The 23882-nt window shown below is 36.4% G+C and overlaps 1 protein-coding gene across 1 annotated transcript; it reads left to right on the top strand.

Annotated features, from left to right (window-relative positions):
- The first annotated feature begins 19836 nt into the window (after nucleotides 1-19836).
- On the top strand, nucleotides 19837-21446 carry LOC104249785 (sugar transport protein 12-like). The gene has a single exon (XM_009806268.2). The coding sequence runs from the start codon at nucleotides 19865-19867 to the stop codon at nucleotides 21431-21433; it is 1569 nt and encodes a 522-aa protein (XP_009804570.2). The 5' UTR covers nucleotides 19837-19864; the 3' UTR covers nucleotides 21434-21446.
- The last annotated feature ends 2436 nt before the right edge of the window (nucleotides 21447-23882 follow it).

Raw genomic sequence — 23882 nt, 5'->3', positions numbered from 1 at the left:
CGTACTTAAACTACTCGGAATGATACCAAATTTTGCGTGCAAGTCTTAAATGATATTATGGAACTATTCCCAGTTTCGGAATCCCATTGACCATGATATCACCAAAACCTGCTCCAAACCAAATTTAAAGAACTTTTAAAGCCTTTAATGAGCCAACTTTCACTATTAGGCACCAAAGCATTCCCGGGTCATCCAAAACTCGATACGAATGTGTGTCAAGTCCGAAATCATCGTACGAACCTATTGAAACTGTCAAAACCTAATTCCGAGGCTGTTTGCTCAAAATATTGACCGAAGCCAAACTTAGCCTTTTTAGCCAACCTTAAGGAACCAAGTGTTCCGATTTCAACCCGAGAACCCTTCCACATCCCGAACTAATCATCCCCGCAAGTCATAAAACAGTAAAGGCACGTACATCTTATTTAGGGGAATGAGGTTCTAGAAAGCAAAACAACCAGTAGGGTCATTACATTCTCCACCTTTTAAACAAACGTTCGTCCTTGAACGAGTTCAGAATCATACATGGAGTGCTAAATAAGTGTGGATATCTGCTCCGTATGTCCTTCTCAGACTCCCAGATCGCCTCCTTGGCTGGTTGGCCCCTCCATTGAACCTTTACCGCGGAAATCCTCTTGAATCTCAACTGGCGAACTTGCCTATCAACAATGAAAATTGGCTCCTCCTCATAACCCAGGCTCTTATCTACCTGAATCGTGTTGAAGTACAACACATGTGACAAGTCGGCATGATACCTCCAGAGCATAGACACGTGGAAAACTGAATGAACTCCCGATAGACTGGGAGGTAAGTCAAGCTCATAAGCAACATCCCCAACTCGTCTCATCACCTCAAATGGGCCTATAAACCTTGGGCTTAACTTGCCCTTCTTCCTGAATCTCATAATCCCCTTTATCAGTGAGACTTTTAACAGAACCTTCTCACCCACCATAAATGATAAATCACACACCCTCTAAGCCACGTAACTCTTCTATCTGGACTGTGTTGTGTGAAGGTACTCCTGAATCAACTTTACCTTTTACAAGCCATCTTTCACCAAATCATTACCATATAACTTAGCCTCGCCGAGCTCAAATCACTCGATGGGAGAATGACATCGTCGAACATATAAAGCCTCGAATAAAGCCATCTTGATATTGGACTGATAACTATTATTGTAAGCAAACTTGTCCAAAGGTAAGAATCGATCCCGTTGCCTTACAAAGTCAATCACACATGCTCTGAGCATGTCCTCCAATATCTGAATTGTCCGCTCCGACTTCCCGTCGGTCTGTGGATGAAAAAAGGTGCTGAGCTCTACACGGGTCCCCAACTTGCTCTATACGGCTATCCAGAAATGCAAAGTAAATTGAGGGCCTCTATCTGATCTGATGGAAACAGGCACACCATACAACCGAACTATCTCCTAAATATAAATCTGGTCCAACCTCTCTGAAGTATACGTAGTCACAACTAGAATGAAGTGTGCCGACTTGGTCAACCTGTCGACAATGACCCAAACTGCATCAAACTTTCACAAGGTCCGCGACAACCCAACTACGAAGTCCATAGTAATGTGCTCCCATTTCCACTACGGTATAGTCATTTTTTGGGGTAGGACACTTGGCCTTTGGTGATCATACTTAACCTGCTGGAAATTTAGGCACCTAGCTACATACTCAACTATGTCTTTCTTCATCCGCCGCCACCAATGATGTTGTCTCAAGTCGCGATACATCTTCGTAGCACCTGGATGAATGAAATACCGAGAATTGTGTGCCTCCTCTAGAATCCTCTCCCTCAAGCCATCAACATTAGGAACATATAGACGGCCCTAGAGTCGCAGAACCCCATCCTCGCTGATAGAAACCTCCTTGGCACCACCCTGTAGTACCGTCTCTCTGAGAACAATCAAATACGGATCATCAAACTATCGAGCATTGATCTACTCCAATAGTAAAGACTGGGCAACGACGCATGCAAGAACTCGACTAGGCTCTGAAATGTCCAACCTCACAAGTCTGTTAGCTAAGGACTGAATGTCCAAAGCTAATGGCCTCTCCTCTGCTGAAATGAATGTCAAGCTACTCATACTCTCTGCCTTTTTTCTCAAGGCATCCACGACTATTACATTCGCCTTGCCCGGATGATAAAGAATAGTGATGTCATAATCCTTCAGTAACTCAAGCCATCTGCGCTGCCTCAAATTGAGATCCCTTTGCTTGAACAATTGCTGTAAGCTGAGATGATCAGTGTAAACCTCATAGGACACCCCATAAAGATAATGCCTCCAGATCTTAAGAGCATGAACAATCACAGCTAACTCTAGATCGTACATAGGGTAATTCTTCTCATGGATCTTTCGCTGATGGGAAACATATGTAATAACTCGCCCCTCCTGCATCAATGCACCACCCAAGATAATGCGTGAAGCATCATAATACACCGTATACATCCCCGATCGGAAGGCAACACTATAACTGGTGTTGTAGTCAAAGTTGTCTTGAGCTTCTGAAAGCTCGCATCACAATCATCAGACCAACGGAATGGAGCACCCTTCTGGGTCAATCTAGTCAAAGGTTATGCAATAGATGAGAAGCCCTACACAAACCGACAATAATAACCTGCTAACTCCAAGAAGCTCCTGATCTCAGTAGCCGAAATGGGACGAGGCCAACTCTGAATTGCCTCAATCTTCTTGGGATCCACCTTAATAGCCTCGCCTGATACAACGTTCCCCAAGAATGCCACAGAATCTAGCCAAAACTCACACTTGGAGAACTTAGCATATAGCTTATGTTCCCTTAAGGTCTAAAGCACCACTCTCAAATGTTGCTCATGCTCCTCCATGCTACACGAGTAGATCAAAATGTCATGAATGAAGACAATGACAAACGAATCAATATAAGGCCTAAACATCCTATTCATCAAATACATAAACACCGCTGGGGCATTAGTCAAGCCAAAGGATATCACTAGAAACTCATAATGACCATATCTAGTACGAAAAGCAGTCTTCGGAACATCCGAGTCCCGAATCTTCAACTGATGGTACCCTGATCTCAAGTAGATCTTAGAGAACACCCTAGCACCCTGCAACTGGTCAAACAAATTTATGCGGCAACGGATACTTGTTCTTAATGGTAACTTTGTTCAACTGGCGGTAATCAATGCACATCTGCATAGTCCCATCTTTCTTCTTCACAAATAATACTGGTGCACCCCAATGTGACAAACTTGGTCTGACGAATCTCTTTGCTAGAAACTCCTCAAGCTGCTCCTTCAACTCCTTAAAATCTTTCGGAGCCATGGTACGGTGAGATAGATATAGGCTTGGTACTTGGAGCCAAATCAATACAGAAATCGATATCATGATTTGGTGGCAAGCCTGGAAGGTTAGAAGGAAATACATTGGTGAACTCCCGGACTATTGGCATTGAATTAAATGCCAGAGTCTCTGCGGTAGTATCACGAACATAAGCTAGATAAGCCAAACAACCTTTCTCGACCATATATCGAGCCTTCATAAAAGAGATAACCCGACTAGATGTACTGATAGACGAACCCTTCCACTCCAATCTAGGCAACTCTTGCATTGCTAAGGTAACAGTCTTTGCATGGCAGTCAATAATGGCGTGATATGGGGATAGCCGTCCATATCCAGGATGACCTCCAAGTTAGTCATATCCAGCAACAGAAGATATGATCTAGTCTCGTAACCATAGAATATGACCACATAGGACCGATAAATCTGATCTATAATAACAAAATTGCCCATAGGAGTGGACACATAAATAGGAGTACCCAAAGGACTCACGAGGAATATCCAGGGAATGAGAAAACAAAGATGATACATATAAATAGGTAAACCCTGGATCAAATAATACCAAAACATCCCTACCACCGATAGAAATAATATATGTGATCACGGCATTTGAGGCCACTGCATCTGGTCTGGCTGGAAAAGCATAGAACCTAGTTGGAGGCCCGACTGGCTGGCCTCCGCCTGACTGAACAGTAGCTGGCTGACCTCCCCCTGCCTGGACTCCACCTCTAGGATGGCCCCTACTTGCCTGCCCTCTGCCTATAGGCGGTCAGATGGTTGGTTCAGTAATCATAGGCTGATTGCCCTGCTGTACTACTTTGCCCCGAAGTTTGGGACAAATCCTCTTCATATGACCTGGATCCCCACACTCGTAATAACCTCACGGTACCATCTGCTGCCCTGAAGTCTGACCCTGATGGGCTGAATACTCACTAGAAGAACCCTAAATAGCTAGTGGGTAATATGAACTCTCTGGCATGGCAGTGAAATAGGCATTGGAAGAACTCTGATGGCCTGAGTACCCACTGGAAGAACCCTGAATAGCTGATGAGCGGTATGAACTCTCTAGCATGGCATTGAAATAGGGTTGCGCTGGAGCACCCTGAGGAGGTGGTGGTGCTGGATATGTGAGCATGTTAGGCAGACCCCTCCCAAACTAACCTCTGCCTCCAGCTGGGGCACCTCTAAACTCTTTAGAAAAATGGAACCTTTTGTCCTGCATCTGCTCTCTACCCCTCTGACGGTAACCCTCAATCCTTTGAGCAATCTCCACTATAGCTGATAAGAAGTCCACATCTCAACCTCCCGGGCCATACTATCCTGAATATCGAAGTGCAACCCTACAACAAACCTCCACACACTCTCTGCGTTAGTAGGAAGTATCATAAGTGCATGGCGAGACAACTCAGAGAATCTCGCCTCATAATCAGTCACTGATATCTGGCTCTACTGGAGCTGCTCAAACTGACATCGCAACTCTTCCCTCTGAGAGGGTGGGATATAACTATCCAAGAAAAGGCGTGTAAACTGGTCCCAAGTCATAGGAGGAGAATTTATTAGTCTGCCATAGGCCCTTCCCCCCAACTGAAAGGTAGTGAAATCCACTCTGTGAGACTCAATATACTCATGTTGTGCAGTCTATCCCTACACCTATCAATGAAGTCTTGGGAATCCTCATGTCACTCACCCCCAAAGACAGGAGGGTGAAGCCTGGTCCATCTATCTAGTAGTTTCTGCAGCTCGCCAGTCGCAGCTGGTCTAGGCTCATGTACAACTGCTGTTACTGGTTGGGCCACACCCACGGGTAGTGTATCCGGGTCTGATATACGGTAGCTTTATGCCCAGGGGCCTGAGCAGTAGGCGTCTTTTCTCCCCATACCGCCTAAGATGTGTCTAGGTCTGCTGGAAATAAACCAGCTTGGATCATAAAATTCATGAACCGTAGCATACGTCCCATAACCTCCTGAAAACCCGGTGCTGACATGAAATCTACCAGGACTAGCTCCACCACAAGCTGATGATAGGCTATAATTACATATTTAGCTTATTACACTCTAATTTACTGAACTTTAATTGAGTTTGAGCTTTAATTGCTAGTATTTTGCACTAATAGTGTATTTTATGCCTTGTAGGAGTGATTCCGAGCTATATAGATGTTATGGTATGAATTCAAGTAATTTGGAACTTTGAAGTCTAAGTAAAATCCCAAGGAATTATTTCGGGATCGTGTTCGGGGATCAATGGATGATAGTTAGAACGAACAAAGAATCGAGTAAGCATATTGTGTATTGTCTAGTAACATACACATAACCATTTTTTCAGAACTCCAATTGGATTCCACAATATATGGTTGGAAAGCTAACTCAAAGGGCTACAATATTTATGTTTTACGTGTTTCCAAATTCCCAACAAAACATGGTGAAACGTGCATGTCAAGTGCGCATCCGCGCTCAGGCCACGCTCGTCAGGCAAAATCAAAGTGGATATGCGCGGTATGAGCGCGGTCCAAGCACGGTCGCGCATGTCCTGTCCGGAAAATATGTCTTTTTTGCGTAGGAGAAGGTGTAATTATTTGGTCCCAACCCTACTTGGTATGTATACATGGAAAAACGGTAATTTGTGGAGGCTGGACATACTTTTGACACAGATTCAACCTAAGGAGGCAGAGACACAATAGGAGCAAGGCGGGAAATTCTTCTACGAGTTTTTTTCCTTCCTCTTCCTATTTTTTCATTGTTGGTTATGACTTTTAGTATTGTAGTTTTACATACTATTATGAATAACTAATTTGTTACCTAGAGCTTTGATGGAACTTTTTGTAGGATAAATTCTTGTTATGTTTTTATATAATTGAGCCGTTGGATTTCTCTACTTGTTCAACTATGTATTTATTGTTGTTGATTGAATAGCCATCGATTGACTGTGCCTATTTATTATATGTTTCTTGAGAAAGGATACATATTTAGGTGATTGTTGTACAATTTCACTCCTAACGTATGTGAGAAATCAATACAGCGGGTTTAAAGGCAGGTTTAGAAATCACAAAGCCTTGACGTGGTCATAGTGAGTGGTTAGATAAAACCAACGAGCGTAGTTCGAGAGAATATGTCTAGTAAATTGCTGTAGTTGCTCGAGAGAGAATTACGACACCTAAAGTGCTCACGATCAGTAGATAATACATTGGCAAAATTGTAGGGAACATAGCTAGAAGGATTTCGACAATTGAGAAAATCATAACTCTAGACCTCCTTAATTTAGTCTCCAACCCTTTATCTCGTTAGTTGATAATTTTACCGTTTTCTAGTATTTGCTAGTTAATTAGTTAGAAATATAAATCTCAATCTTTATAATTTAGAAAATTATTCAAACTTGTCTTTTTAGTGATATTAAATAGATATAGCTAAGCCTTAGTACTCTGTGGGTTTCGACTTCAGACTTATAGACCGGATTATATTTACAGCGACCACTTATCCTTTTTAGGACTATAGTTGGGCGTGATCAAATTTTGGTGTCGTTGCCGGGGAACTAACGGTGTAGTTGTAGCCGTATATATCGCTAGGGTTCAAGTTTGAACTTTTATTTTGTTTTATTTTTTTGTATTTTTTTTATAACTGTTGATTTGAGAAACATGACATCTTGAAATTATGGGAATTTAGGTGTAGATAATCCTACTATTGATCTCCATACATATTGTGAAGGAAACCACCCGTGGAAATTTTTTCAAAACGTTCCTGAGAGCGAGTTTGTGCACTAACTCAATCTTATTTGTGGAATGTGTGTGATGTATGTTATGGTAAAAATGGTCACTTTTATGGTTGTGCTTATATTTCTTATCTTCCCCCAACCCCGTACTATGATGGTTCTACCTTTTTTGTGAAGTTAACAGGAACAAAGAACCTGGAGATGCAGACCTGAAGGAGATCAAGGATATGTTAAAGTGCCTTCTGAAACAAAATAATGAAAAACAATTACAGATAGAAAGGCAAGAGGCAACTATTCGCAAGTTAGAGGTTGAATTGAGTCGAGTGGTTGGAGCTTTTAATGCTCAACAAGCCAATAATGAGGATAGTATCCAAGAAGAGCATGAATTTGAGGTGTTAATTGGGGAGGTCAGAGTAGAACATCAACAACCTAGTCAACTACAATTTGAGGATGTCAATGTTGAAAAAGTGAGACTAGAGCCAGCCAAGGACTTTGAGGATATAAATTTTGTTGACTCTAGTATCATTGATGTTGAGGATGTTGAAAGTTCTGAAGTCTATGTGTTTAAGCGCATTGGTCCACACTCCAAGCATTTTCCACATTGTGTTTGGATGATAATATAAAAATAGAGTCATCCGAACCAATTGAAGAGTCAAGGAATGAGGAACAAGGTGCATATATTCTAGAATTCTTCTTGCCAGAAAGTCAGGATTACATACCTCATACAAAGGCAAAGGAGTTCAGAATACTACATTATTTCCTTGGTCCAGTTAGATTCGTTCCACCGCCCCTTGATCATAATCATAAGCTTGAATCAAAATTTGGGGTTCAATTCATAAGCTCTAGGTGGAGACAAAAAGTGATTCATGTCGTGCCGCGATGTTAAATCAAGTGCTTGTTGGGAGGCAACCCAATTTTAATGTTTTTTTTTATTTTATTTTTTTTAATTGTATTATTTTTGTAGTGTCAATTTTTGATCTTCTAGGAACATGGAAAGCAAAGCTATTGGAAGGATGCAACAGCAAACCAAATAGTTGGAACTAAATGTGAGGTACCCACACGAAGGACCAAGCTTGGGAGAAGTCTGAGTACCCCATGAGTTGTTAGTGCTTCGGCCTTTGGCCTACCAGAGAGTCTCTTTTATCCTTTTATTAGTTATGGTGTGAATTGGGGACAATGCACAATTTTAAGTGTGGGGTAAGGAGATTGTCTGGGTGACTTTCTATGCTATTTTAGTTGTGTTAGTTTAGTTGAATAATTTTTTTTAAAATAGAAAAGATTGGACTTTTCCTGACGATGGATCTATTAGACAATTTTCTTGAGGGATTTAAGTCCAAGGAAAAAAAATTCTTTTGTTAGATAGTGTAGCAATTCCCCCTTGGTTTTTCTTTGTGCCGCGATTCTTTTTCAAGGGTTTTGTTTGAACCGGGTGTAGTTGGTTTTATTTTTTTAGGAGTAGGAGCTAGTGTGAGATGAATTGAATTGCAACGATATCTCTTAACTTTGTTATGCCTTGAGAATAGTAAGTACTCTGGTTGTGACGCTTAGTCTCAGTTTTTTACTCTTGTATAAGTACCTTAAATCGTATGATCTTAAATTTGCTTAACTGCTTTGACTAGAGTGTCATGATAAAAACTAATCCATAATGAGTTATGTGCCAAGTGTGTGTAAGGTTTTGTGTTATTCTGTGCATGTATTTGATGTCTAGAACTTGCCCCGTGTGTTTGTAAAGCAAAATAGTAGTTTTATTCAGTCTCGGAAGTGATATAGGCGTTTCTTTGTTGAGCCAGATATGTATATTTTACCCGCCTAATTGTTATGTATCGTAGTTAACCCCTTTGAGCCTGTAATCCTATTTCTTTGGCAACCACATTACAAGCCTTACCCATTTGATTTAATTAACCATCTATTTGAACCACTGTAACCTCTCATGAGCACTTAAATTGTTTATGAACTTTGTAAAAGTTAAAGTGTGGGGTGGTTGGTTTGGCTTTTGAGTGGAACTAAATAAATAAGGAGAAAGGTGCACTGTTTTGAAAAAGTAAAAGCCACTTGAATTGAAAAAAAATAGTTGGATCGTTGTGAAAAAAATATTCCTTGATAAGTGGTGGCTTTTGATATAAGTGTGCTTAAAGAAGAATGGGGTAATATACATTGATGTGAAGGTGGAGTTTTGGTTTGACATAAGTATGGGGGTTGAATGTTAAAGTATATGTATTAAAGTACTTAGGGAGGTGTAGTCACTCTTATATCTAAATGTATCCTACCCGTCCCGCAGCCTACATTACAACCAAATAAAGTCCTACTTGATCCTTAACTGAATGAGCTCGATTAGTAGAGTAGTACACTACGGGCAAGCCTGTGGTGCATCTTTTGTGGCATATGAATGTTATTTTTGAGAGTGAGTGAATTCTTTCTATCTTGAGTTCCTAAGTGTTCTTAAATATTATTATGTGGAACTACTCTCTTTTGTTGTGTTAGGGCACTTGATTCATGAAGGAAAGGTAATGTCAGTGACCTCTGTGGTAGAGTAAGTGTGTGATTTGTGAATAATGTGTGGTACTTGTGAGTCAAATCTTGAGGTGATGATGCTCCGCTTTTGTGCTTAGTCTATTTGAATACTCTTGGTGTGATGAGTTAGGAGAATTGTATAAAAATACCGTGTCTATATAAAGTGTAGTTTGATTTCTCGAGGACGAGCAATGGTTTAAGTGTGGAGTGTTGATGATAGGCTATAATTACATATTTTAGTTGCTTATTACACTCTAATTTACTGCACTTTAATTGAGTTTGAGCTTTAATCGCTAGTATTTTGCACTAATGGTGTGTTTTATGCCTTGTATGAGTGATTCCGAGCTATGTAGATGTTATAGAATGAATTTAAGTGATTTGGAGCTTTGAAGTCTGAGTAAAAGCCCAAGGAATTAAGCCGGGATCGTGTTCGAGGATCAACAGATGATAGTTAGAACGAACGAAGAATCGAGTAGGCATATTATGCACTGTCTAGTAAAATATATATAACCTTTTGCTCAAAACTCCATTTGGACTCCACAATATATGGTTGGAAATCTAACTCAAAGGACTACAACTTTCATGTTTTACATTTTTCCAAATTCCCAACAGAATAGGGTTAAAAGTGTGCGGCCACACTCAGGCCGCGCTCGTCAGCCAGAATCAGAGTGGATATGCACGGTTCAAGCGCGGCTGCGCACCTCCTGTTCGAAAAATGTATCCTTTTTCGCATAAGAGAAGGTGTAATTGTTTGGGCCCAACCGTACTTGGTATATATATATATATATATATATATGGAAAAATGGTAGTTTGAGGAGGTTGGACATACTTTGACACAGATTCGACCTAAGGAGGCAGAGACACAATAGGATCAAGGCGAGGAATTCTTCTACGAGTTTTTTCCTTCCTCTTCCTATTTTTTCATTGTTGGTTATGACTTTTAATATTGTAGTTTTACATACTATTATGAATAGCTAATTTTTTACCTATGGTTTTGATGAAACCTTTTGTAGGATAAATTCTTGCGATATTTTTATATAATTGAGCCGTTGGATTTATCTACTTGTTCAACTACGTGTTTATTGTTGTTGATTGAATGGCCATTGATTGACTATGCCTATTTATTATGTGTTGCTTGAGAAAGGATACATATTTAGGTGGTTGTTGAACAACATCAATCCTAACGTATGTAAGAAATTGTCACGACCCAATTTCCCGAACCCGATCGTGATGGTGCCTCTTGTGAAGACAAGGCCAGCCAGAACAAAACAGACCACCTCTTTTAAACAGTTAAATACCATAAGTAGTCCTAAAACATGATATAATAATCGTAATTTGCGAAATCAAAGATAACAACAGTAGAAACCATCCCAACACAGCCCAAACCGGGGTGTCACAAGTCATGAGCAACTAGGAAATCCGGATACAAGTCTACTGAATACCAAATCTGATACAATAGTTCTAAAAACATGAAAATGATAAGATAAGGGAGGCACGGGGCTGCGAACGCAACAACTACCTCGTAGTCTCCGAATCACTGCCTGGACTGGGAGAATCAGCACTCAGAAGCGGACTCTGCGATGCCTGAATCTGCACACATGGTGCAGGGAGTAATGTGAGTACTCCGACTCAGTGAGTAATAATTATAAATAATGGCTGGAAGTATGAAAACACGTAAAGACACAAAACAATTACATATCAAGCAGTAAAATCACTTAAAGCAGTAAATCAGTGAAGAAATCAAATGATATCCCTTTTTAAAACAAGTAAAACGGGTAATTTAACAAGTAAATAACAAATAGAAATCCACCCCTCGGACACAGTATCAATCACTCAGAATAGTATCAGCCCGTCGGGCTCACTCTCAGTACAGTATCAGCCCCTCGGGCTCAGTATCAATCACTCAGAACAGTATCAGCCCCCCGGGCTCACTCTCAGATCATAATGGGTACCCGCGCTCACTGTGGGTGTGCAGACTCTGGAGGGGCCCCTTACGGCCCAAGCGCTATATCAAGCCACCTCGTGGCATCATCACTCAACACTCGGCCTCGCATCACTCGGCACTCGGCCTCACATCACTCAAGCCACCTTGTGGCACATGAAGTATCTCAGACCCTCGGCCTCATATCACTCAGCATATCCTCACATATGGCCCTTGACCTCACTCAGTCCGAAAATCATCACAAGCCCCTTGGGCATTAGTAAAACAGTAGTTCTCAACCCAAAACATGATGTAAAAATATCATTTAAGTTTCAAATCTGAGTAAAAGTGGTTGAGTTTGTAAAACAGTAGATATCAACAGAACTAAGTTCAAATAATAAGTCAAGCAGTGAGGAAACAGTGATAAAAATCCCCGAAGGATCCAAATAGTTGGCACGAAACCCAAATATGGTAATCAACCCAAATCGTGATGATAACAAATAAATTTCAGTCAAATACGCGGTAAAATCATCAATCGGGACGGACCACATCACAATCCCCAGTAGTAAAAGAGCCCACGCTCATCATCCAGCGCGTGTCTCACCTCAATATAGCACTACGATGTGCAATCCGGGGTTTCAAACCCTCAGGACATCATTTACAACCATTACTCACCTCGAACCGGCTAATTCTCTAGCTCGCGATGCCTTTTCCCCTCGAATTGGCCTCCACGCGCGTCGAATCTATCCAAAATCAGAATGAATACGTCACAATATGCTAAGGGAACAAAGCCCAAGCAAAAATATTCAAAAAATATCAAAAATCCCGAAATTAGCAAAACCCAAGCCCCGGGCCCACATCTCGGAATCGGGTAAAATTTACATTTTCAGAATCCCCATACCCTCACAAGCCTAACCATACCAAAATTATCCAATTCCGATACCATTTGGTCCTTCAAATCATCATTTTATATTTTTGAAAGATTTCACAATTTTCTTCACAAATTCCATCCCAAATCACGAATTAAATGATGAATTCAATGATAGATTCATGTACTCTAGCCAAATATGAGTTAGAATCACTTACCCCGATGAATTTCTTGAAAACCTTCGAAAAATCGCCAAAATCCGAGCTCTCTAGGTCAAAATATCAAATAAAACCCAAAACCTCGTATTTATAGAGTACCCCTCAGATCTCAGCCTCCGCGGTCCGCGCAAAAGCACCGCGGCCCGCACAAAACCACCGCGGCCGCACTTCATTTTGTGCGGTCCGCACAGCACATACCGCGGCCTCACTTCCTTTTGTGCGGTCCACGCGGGTGGGTTCCGAGGCCTGCAACCTTTCTGGACCTGCTACAACTATGATTTTGGCCTAAAACATCCCGGAACCTACCCGAAACTCCTGGAATTCCAAACCAATTGCACCAACACATCCCATGACATCGTTCAAACTTGTTCAAAACCTCGGGATGCTCACAACAACATCAAATCACTAATTTAACAGGGGATTCAAGCCTAAGAACTCCAAGAACTCTTAAATTATGCTTTCGATCAAAAAGTCTATCAAATCTCATCCGAATGACCTAAAATTTTGCACACACATCCCAAATTACACAACGAAGCTACTGTCACTCTCGGAATTCCATTCCGACCCCTATATCAAAATCTCACCTATCAACCGGAACCGCCAACATATCAACTTCGCCAATTTAAGCCTAAATCTTCTCTACAACTCCAAAACCCATTCCGATCGCGCTCCTAAGTCACAAATAACCTCCCGAGGCTAACGGAACCATCAGAACTCACTTCCGAGCCTTCTAATACATAAGTCAACATCCGGTTGACTTTTCCAACTTAAGCCCTCTTAAAAGAGACTAAGTGTCTCATTTCTTACCAAATCCTCTCCGAACTCGAACTAATCAACCCGATCACATAAAACACGGATAACGAAGCTTAAATAAGCTGAAATAGGGGAAACAGAGTGATAACTCATGAGACGACTGGCCGGGTCATCACAGAAATCAATACAGCGGGTTGAAAGGTAGGTTTAGAAATAACAAAGCCTTGACGTGGTCATAGTAAGCGGTTAGATAAAACCAACTAGCGTAGTTCGAGAGAATATGTCTAGTAAATTACTGTAGTTGATCGAGAGAGAATTACGGCACCTAAAGTGCTCACGATCATTAGAGAATACATTGGCAAAATTGTAGGGAACATAGCTATAAGGATTCTGACAATTGGGAAAATCATAACTCTAGACCTCCTTAATTTAGTCTTCAACCCTTTGTCTCGTTAGTTGATAATTTTACCCCTTTCTAGTATTTGCTAGTTAATTAGTTAGAAATATAAATCTCAATCTTTATAATTTAGAAAATTGTCCAAACTTGTCTTTTTAGTGATATTAAACAGATATAGCTAAGCCTTAAACAGATATAAATCTCAATCAGCGACCGCTTATCCTTTTTTGGTCTAGAGTTGGGTGTGATCACTGGCGCCTCACCTTGCTCCTCGATAGTGGGATCCTCTACTAGGTCTACTGGTGGTCCAACTGGGTCAACTCTGGGACGTCCCCGTCCCCTACCTCGGGCTGGCGCCCTCTCCCGGCCTCTGTCTCGGCCTCTAGCAACATGGGGAGCAGCTCCTCCTGGGTCTGGAACATCCGTCGTGCGCGTTCTCACAATCTATGAGATAATAAGAGAAAGTAACTTAGTACACCATCAACTGCACGATAGGAGATGAATAAAGAGTGGTTTCCTAACACCCTGTAGCCTCCCGAAGATAATTAAGGACGTTTCCACACCGATCCACAAGACTTTATTAGGCCTGCGCATAACTTGTGAGACCTACGTGAACCTAGTGCTCCGATACCATATTGTCACGATCCAATTCTATTATAGGCTGTGATGGCACCCAACGCCCCCCCCCCTAGGCAAGCCAACAGTGAACTAACCATGTAATTTCTCTTTTTAAAAGATTCTTCCAAGTAATTAAACTTTCCTTAATTTAAAAGATTTAAGAATTGACAGATTTAAATAAATAACACGAAAGTAACTGAGTACATTCATAACCATAGAATGTTAACCATAATCACAAGTTTACTAGTGTGTGTGCCAAGACCTGGTGTCACAAGTGTATGAGCATTCTAGTAGAATATACAAAAGAATACTAGTCTACTGTCTGAAGTGAAATAGACAGAAAATATAAGCAAAAGAAAGACTCCAGCTGCTGTAGAACGGCACTGAAAACAACTCACCGTGAAGTCTCGAAGTGGTAATCAAATGTGCGTGTCAGACTGATATCCAGATGCACCTGCCTTAGATCCTGCACATTTAAGTGCAGAAGTGTAACGTGAGTACATAAACAACATGTACCAGTAAGTATCTAGTCTAACCTTGAAGAAGTAGTGACGAGGGATCGACTTCGACACTTATTATGGGCCAATAATATAATAATATGAAATTCTAATTAAACATGATAGATATAAATGGCAATAGAACTCATAGTAAGAAATAAATAAACCGAATCATTTCCCTAATCTAAAAATGTAATTTCTCAAGCCAATGAATTAATATCAAATATAAAGAGACTTCCATTATTATTACGCACGAATTATGACAAGGACGTATATATATATATATATATATATATATATATATATATATATATATATATATATATATAACACATACACTTTCTCCTACGTTTCTTATACATATCATAAAAAAAATCTTAATTATTTGAACACATTATATCTAAATGTTATAGTAATATTTTCACTATCATTTTATTTCTTTAAATAAATTTTCTTTCTATTTTAATTTTAAGATATAAATTTAATTTTTAATTTTCATTAGTAAAGTTACCTATATTAGAAATTTATTTTGTGTTTTTTAAATTTTATTTTTTTATCAATATTTTATTTTTCATAAATAAGACTTCAATTTCGTGGTATTATCCATAGTTTGAGCATTCTCATTATAATTTTAACAATTTTCTAATCACAAATTCAAATAGTCTTTCACCTTCATTTCTAATAGTAAGTTTTTTATAATTTTTTTAAATTTTGCTACTTTTTATCTAATATATAATCTTATTACATTTTATGTGGCTCTTAATTAAGACAAGAGGGGTTGCTCTGATGGTAAGCAACCCCCACTTCCAACCGAGAGGTTGTGAGTTCGAGTCTCCCCAAGAGCAAGGTGAGAAGTTCTTGGAGGGAAGGATGTCGGGGGTCTATTTGGAAACAGTCTCTCTACCCTAGGGTAGGGGTAAGGTCTGTGTACACACTACCCTCCCCAGACCCCACTAAGTGGGATTATACTGGGTTGTTGTTGTTGTTAATTAACTTGTAACTTTTTTTAATATCATTATCAACTACTATGGTTTAATATAATGTAGATAAATATATAATTTCTTTAATCATAAAATAAGTATTTATTTTGTTTGAAGTATTACTTGAAAAATTTAAATTATTTAAAAATTTTAATAATATTTTTAAGTATTGTATATTTACTTTATTTTATTTTCTTAACTTATGATTTATCACATTAACTCTAATTTATTTTTATTATTCAATATTTATAGATTTTGATTTTATCTTTTAGACTTGAGTTACGTGGACTTATCTATATTATGACCTTTCTTGTCATAATATATAAAACTTTCTCATCTCAATTTTAAATAAGTTTTACCCTTTTTTCTACGATAAATTTTTTGTATTTTTCTTTATTTATTTTTTTATTTTTGCTATTATATTATTTAATACCTAATATTATTACATTATCATGTGTCTTTTCATTAGCTTGTTTGAATTTAATATCTATTTCTACCGCACTCATTCTAATATAATATAGATAAAAATTAAAAATATTTCTATAGTAACTTTGACTTTATTATTCATATTCCAAAATATGATTTTTCTTATCATATTTCAAAAAAACAAATCTCATCTCAAATTTAGATAATTATTACCATTCTATTTTCTAAATTAGACTGCATTTTCAAAAAAACTATTGTATGCCTTCAAACTTAAACTAACTGCACTCAATTCAGATATAAATCATAAAATAATATTTTCTTAATTGTTTGAACCTTATATCTAAATGTTGTTGTAATATTTATGTATAAAATATTTATTTGTCCGATTTATCAATATTAATATAACTTTATTTTTTTGTTATTAAAATATTTTTTACAGATTAATTTATTTTTTTCTTACTTTATAAATAATATGTATATTTTATGTAAGATCTTATTTTGCTGCTTCAATTTTTTTATTTCTTAAAGTTAATAAATCTTTAATATCTTAAATAAATTTTTGTTTTATTTTATATTTTAACTTACGTCAAAGTATAAATAGTCATAGATTATCTCAATTTACGTCTTTCTATATTTTTTGATCTTTTTCTATTATATTTTTTTAATTAACTTTGTACCTCCATATTTCTAGCTAACTTTGTACCTCCATATTTCTAGCTAACTTTGTACCTCCATATTTTTGATCTATTTAGATTATGTATAAGATTCATTCAACTATTTTCATTAATTATGTTTTCATTTATAATTTATAATTATTAATGTTGTCCTAAAATTGCCAGGTGACTTCATTTTAGCTTGCCACTTGGCTTAACCATAATGCATACTACCCTCCTTTTAATATAACTAGTATTAGAACCCGCGCGATGCGCGGATCGTATTAAAAAATACTAATTATTTCAAATTGTGATATCTGTTATTTTGAGCATATTAGATTACATTACTTTGAAAAATAAAAATTCAACTTCCATTTTGATTTTCAATATAATATATTTAATAACAAAATCTATATGAAATTAAAGGAAGTAGATCATAATGGAATAATATTTTTGTTTTTTGTTTTTCTTTATTATATTATCCAGCAGTTGAATATATATATATATATCTTACTCTTGGTACCTTTTTTAATTACTTTATTTTTTAATTTTCTAATTTAATCAATAATATTTTTGTGTATTATGTACTTACTTCATTTTTTTATTAATTCAAAGTATAAATGTCCTCATATTATCTCTATCTCCCTATTTGTAATTTTTCAAAACTATTGTGATATTTTTAATTGGTTTTTTGCATCTAAAATTTTTACCCTTAATATCATATTTAGTACTAATTTGTGATATTGGGTTTGTCCAAAGTAAAATTAAATTTGTTATTTTATTATAACATCTACTGATAATTTTTAATAATTTTATTTTTGTATTATGTGTCATAACCAATTATCCATAGTTTGAGCATTCTCATCATAGGTTTAAGAATTTGCTAATCTCAAATTCAAATAGTCTTTCCCTTTCATTTCTAATAGTAAATTTTAATAATTTAAAGTAATTTTGCTATTTTCTTAATCTAATATATAGTCTTATTACGTTTTATGTGACTTGTCATTAACTGTAACTTTATTTAATATCATTATCAACTACTATTCTTTAATATAATATAGATAAATATATAATTTTTTAATCAAAAAATAAATACTTATTTAGTTTTAAAAATATTGCTTGAAAATTTTAAATTATTTAAATTTTAATAATATTTTTAAGTATTGTACATTTACTTTATTTTATTTTCTAAACGTATGATTTATAAATATCTTCACACTATCTCTAATTTATTTTTATTATTCAATATTTTTAGTTTTTGATTTTATCTATTAGACTTGAGTTATGTGGACTTATCCATATTATGACTTTTCTTATCACAATATTAAAAACTTTCTCATCTCAAATTTAAATTAGTTTAACCCTTTTTCTCTATGATAAAAATCTGAATTTTTATTTTTTCTCTATTTATTATTTATTTTTGATATTATATTATTCAATTCTTAATATTATTACACTGTCATGCGGAGTTTTATTAGCTTGTTTGAATTTAATATCTATTTCTACCACATTCATTCTAATATAATATAGATAAAAATTAAATAACTTTTTCATCTCAAATTCAAATAATCTTTATCATTCTATTTTCTAAATTGGACCGTATTTTCAAAAATTTATGTTATGCTTTCAAACTTAAACTAATTGCACTCAATTCAAATATTAACCATACAAAAATATTTTCTTAATTGTTTGAACACATTATATCTAAATGTTGTAGTAATATTTACGTATAAAATATGTGTGTGCTCGATTTATCGATATTAATATGACTTTATTATTCTTGTTATTAAAATAGTTTTTACTGATTATTTAATTTTTTTCTTACCTTATAAATAATTTGTATACTTTATGTAAAATCTTATTTTACTGCTTGAATTTATTTAATTTTAAACTCATTAAATCTTTAGCATCTTAAGTAAATTTCAGTTTTATTTTATATTTTAACTTACTCCAAAATATAAATAGTCATAGGTTATCTCAATTTACGTATTTTTATATTTTTTATTATAGTTTTTAATTAATATTTTACCTCCATTTTTTTAGCTAACAAAGAAGAAAATCTATGACTGGATCAATATATAGATATAAATATAGATATAGATAGAAATATACATATAAATATAAATATAGATATAAATATAAATATAAATATAGATATAGATATATAAATTAGATTTGTCTAAGATCTATTTAGATCATGTATAAGATTCATTAAACTACTTCCATTAATTATGTTTCCATTTATAATTCAAATTTTTAATGTTGTTTTAAAATTGCCAAGTGGCTTTTTTTTAGCCTGCCACTTGGCTTAACCTCATGCTTCAGTACTCTCCTTTTAATATAATATAGATATAGATATTAAAAAATTATTTCTGTAATCCAATATTTTACAAATAAGATTACAAGGCTAATGTCTACTTTCTTAAATGTTATATCCAATCAAACTACGTAATATAAATTGAAACAGATGGATAATATTTATCTAATTCTTTAAAGCTATATACTCATTGATATGGTTACACACATAAAGCACATACCCAAAGACTAGTATAATCTAGATATAGATATAAATATAGATGAATTGATGATGATACGATGATAGGTTTACAATTTTTTTATTCTTTTTATTGGAAATTGCCCGTATATCTTTTTTACATTAAATTTCCCATAACTTATCCTGATTATATAAGATCACGGATATTATATACAGAATTATGACATGAAAAGAAATACTCCATATCCTACTCAACTTAGGAAGTTATATGCGGTAATTTTATTATGCAAGTCATAAACATACTAGAAAAGAAGATACAAGTTAATAAAAGGATATCCTAATCCGACTAGTTTTGCAAGTTATAAACCTATTCGATCTCGATCGGTTTTTGATATCTATATATACCTTTCTCTACCACGCCTAAGGACACCATCTCAAACACTTTAATAATTTTCCTTGTGTGTTTCTTTCTACTGCATAGTATTTTCTTTGATCAATATATTCATGGCTGGTGGAAACTTTATCCCCGGCGGTGGCGGAGACAATCCGGATGAGTACCCAGGGAAGCTAACAGTGTACGTAGCCATGACTTGTATCATGGCAGCCATGGGAGGGTTGATCTTTGGCTACGACATTGGAATTTCAGGTGGAGTTACTTCCATGGATCCTTTTCTCAAACGCTTCTTCATGTCTGTTTACCAAAAAGAGGCTTTGAACACCTCGAGCAACCAGTATTGTAAGTTCGACAGCCAGTTGTTGACCCTTTTCACATCTTCTCTCTACGTGGCTGCCCTGTTTGCGTCCATTGTTGCTTCTCATGTTAGTAAAAAACGTGGCAGAAAAGTTACTATGGCCCTTGGAGGTCTCTTTTTCTTGATAGGTGCCGTCCTCAACGCTGCTGCTATCCATATTAGCATGCTCATCTTGGGTCGTATTCTTTTGGGGATTGGTGTCGGATTTGCTAATCAATCTGTCCCTATTTATTTGTCAGAAGTTGCTCCCTACAAATACAGAGGGACTTTCAACGTGTTATTCCAAATGGCCATCACCATTGGGATTCTGATAGCGAATTTGGTCAACTTTGGAACTAGCAAAATCTCTGATGGTTGGGGTTGGAGGGTTAGCTTAGGAGGTGCAGCCGTGCCAGCACTAGTCATTCTGTTTTCCTCAATGTTTCTCTCTGATAGTCCGAGTTCGTTGATAGACAGGGGAATGAAAGAGGAGGCAGAACAATTATTGAAAAAGGTCAGAGGAGTTGATAATGTGAATGCTGAATTTAATGACCTTGTTATGGCGAGTGAAGCATCCAAGAAAGTAGAAAGACCATGGAATAATCTTTTATTCGTCCGAAAGTATAGACCGCAGTTGGTTTTGTCAATTCTGATTCCATCGCTACAGCAGCTTACGGGAATTAACGTGGTCATGTTCTATGCTCCAGTACTTTTCCAAACATTAGGGTTTAAGAGTAATGCTTCGCTTATGTCAGCTGCTATCACTGGCGGTGTCAACGTGGGTGCAACTTTTATTTCAGTATTTTGTACAGATAAGTTTGGGAGGAGAATACTCTTCTTCTGGGGTGGCATCTTCATGTGTATATTCCAAACAGCAGTGGCAGCTCTTATTGGAGCAAAATTCGGAACAACGGGGAATGCAACAGATTTGCCACTTTGGTTTGCAGCTTTAGTGGTTGTTTGCATCTGTGTATTCGTGGCTAACTTTGCATATTCATGGGGTCCATTAGGATGGTTGGTTCCGAGTGAGATTTCTCCATTGGAAGTTCGATCTGCAGCACAATGTGTTACTGTATCCATGAACATGTTTTTCACTTTCGGAGTAGCACAAATTTTCTTGAAGATGCTATGTGGGCTGAAGTTTGGTCTATTTATCTTCTTTGCGGCATTTGTGTTAGTAATGACTGTGTTTGTCTACTTGTACGTGCCCGAAACAAAGAATATACCAATTGAAGAGATGTCTCAAGTTTGGAGAGAGCATTGGTACTGGAAGAAGTTCGTAGATGATGCAGAACCACAGCCACGAGAGAATGGCTTAAAGCCGGCTAAGGAGATAGTCTAGAGTATAGGATAGGATTGGCACACTCATGAAAATAGTTCATCTGTATAGTTTTAAGTTTTCTTTTTCTAATGTTTTGGAGTTCTTTGGGTGTTCTTAGACTTTGTTATTTTTCCATAGTAGTACTGTTTTCTTTTCAATTCAATATATTCTTGTTTTCAGTATCTTATCATTCTTTTTCAACTTTTTCTTATAATATAGTCTGTACAGGAAGGAAGTTAATTTGAGTCTGAGTTTAGATTACTGGTTTTTTTTAGTAGTAGAGTGGTAGAAGAAGAACTAATATAACCACCACTAACAAAGTATATCCCTGGTTTCCATTGAGGAGTATCGCTGGCAATAGATTGACAATTATTCTTAGTAACAAATCAGAATACTCATAATAAATGGTAACAAGAGTTACACATTAAAGAATGTATTTCATTAGATTTGAGTGAGAGAACATACGATGCAGCCTCTGGATGACAACATCATGATTCTGGATTCTAACCGATGGACTGATGTTGTGAATATTTACATAAAATGGAATAATATAAAATGATACCAAAACGACAAAGGGTTACACCAGGAACGTAATGAGCTGACAGTTCTGACTCCTAGATTTACTTCTGGGTATAGTTTGTGAAAGAACCTTACCAGAAGGCAGCCTCTTGGATGTCTGGTACAAGTAGACGTTTAGGGATAAGAAAATTTATGTTCAAGGGTAGCAGGAATCAACAAGGTGCAAAAGGAAGTAAGTCTTGAAGAAAATTTCATTTTTAAATGAAGTTTCTGATGTCCAGAGACTTCACGCTGGGCATCTCCTCATCCCTGCAAGTACAAAGGATTCAAATTCAAAATCCGGAGAAGAAAACTAACCCAACATTCATGTGGTCTAAGAGAATGAGCAATCAAAACTTATTGTTTGTTGCGGAATTTAAATGTATATAGTGTGAGTGAGTCACAATTACTATACCAAAAATTATGGCAGCCACCAAATAATAAATAAGACAATAAAACAACAATAAAAGGAACACCAGAATTTACGAGGTTCGGCCAATTTCGCCTACTTCCTCGGACACAACCAATATTTTATTCAACTCCAAAATACAAGTGAAACAATACTAAAGAGAGAAGATACAAATGTCTTAAAAGGATAAGAAGACAAATGAGAGGTGTGTTTAAATCCTAAGTATTAGGCCTCCTTTTATAAGGAAAAAATTCCAACCAAATATGTCACCCACCGATGTGGGACTTTTGACATTTTCAACAAAACTCTACCTTGGCAAAATTCCACATCTTCAATTTTCTCTCAATAACAAATTTTGGTTGTGTCTTCATCTTCAATCTTCAGTGTTCAATAATGTTGATCAAATCCAAACAATGTTGAAACTTGACCGCAGTCACCACTTTTGTCAGCATATCAGCAGGATTCTCCGTAGTATGAATTTTCTTCACTGTGACTCCACCTTCTTCTATGATTTCTCGTACGAAATGATACCGAACATCAATGTGCTTCGTCCTTGCATGATAAACTTGGTTCTTCGCTAATTGAATAGCACTTTGACTATCACAAAAAATTGTGATACTTTTATGTTCAATACCAAGCTCTTTTGGCAATCCCTGAAGCCAAATTGCCTCCTTCACAGCCTCTGTAATAGCCATGTACTCTGCCTCTGTTGAAGACAAAGCAACTGTTGGCTGCAAAGTAGACTACCAACTAACTGGTGCCTTTGCAAAAGTAAACACATAACCAGTAATTGATCTTCGTTTGTCCAGATCACCCGCAAAATCTGAGTCACAATATACAACTATAGACTGATTGCCTTCCTGCTCAAAAACTAACCCAACATCTACAGTATTATGAATATACCATAGAATCTACTTCACAGCTTGCCAATGCTCATTTCCTGGATTATGCATATATCTGCTAATAACTCCAACAGCTTGTGAAATGTCAGGTCTCGTACAGACCATTGCATACATCAAGCTACCAACAGCATTTGCATATGGTACCCTTGATATATACTGTAAGCACGTGATTTTTGCCCTATGAATGAATTACTCCCAAAAAATTCAAAATAAAATGATTTTCCTTGGTGTGCAATTTTGAGAATTTTTGTGACATTTTTGGATAATTATTTGTATTTGCCTGTGCATGTTTATTTGTTAAATTAATAAAAAATATAAAAATATATCGCATTTTGCATGTAGGATTTAATTCTACAATTGTTAGTAATTAAGTTTGTTTTACAAAAATTGAAAATTACAAAAATAGGCATCTTTTGCATTTTTAGCAATTAATGTCCAATTGTACAATTTTATGCTTAATTATTACTTAGTTGTGCGTTAATTGTTATTGAGAGTTAATTTGCGTTTTTATAACTTAATAATAATTTAAGGATTTTTAGAATTTAGTTTTATAAAAATAAAAGAAAAAAAGAGAGCAAAATTATAAAGAAAATCGGAATTG

Source organism: Nicotiana sylvestris, chromosome 1 (assembly GCF_000393655.2).
Source record: "Nicotiana sylvestris chromosome 1, ASM39365v2, whole genome shotgun sequence".
NCBI classification, from domain to species: Eukaryota; Viridiplantae; Streptophyta; class Magnoliopsida; order Solanales; family Solanaceae; genus Nicotiana; species Nicotiana sylvestris.
This window is presented reverse-complemented; position numbering and strand designations above follow the sequence as displayed.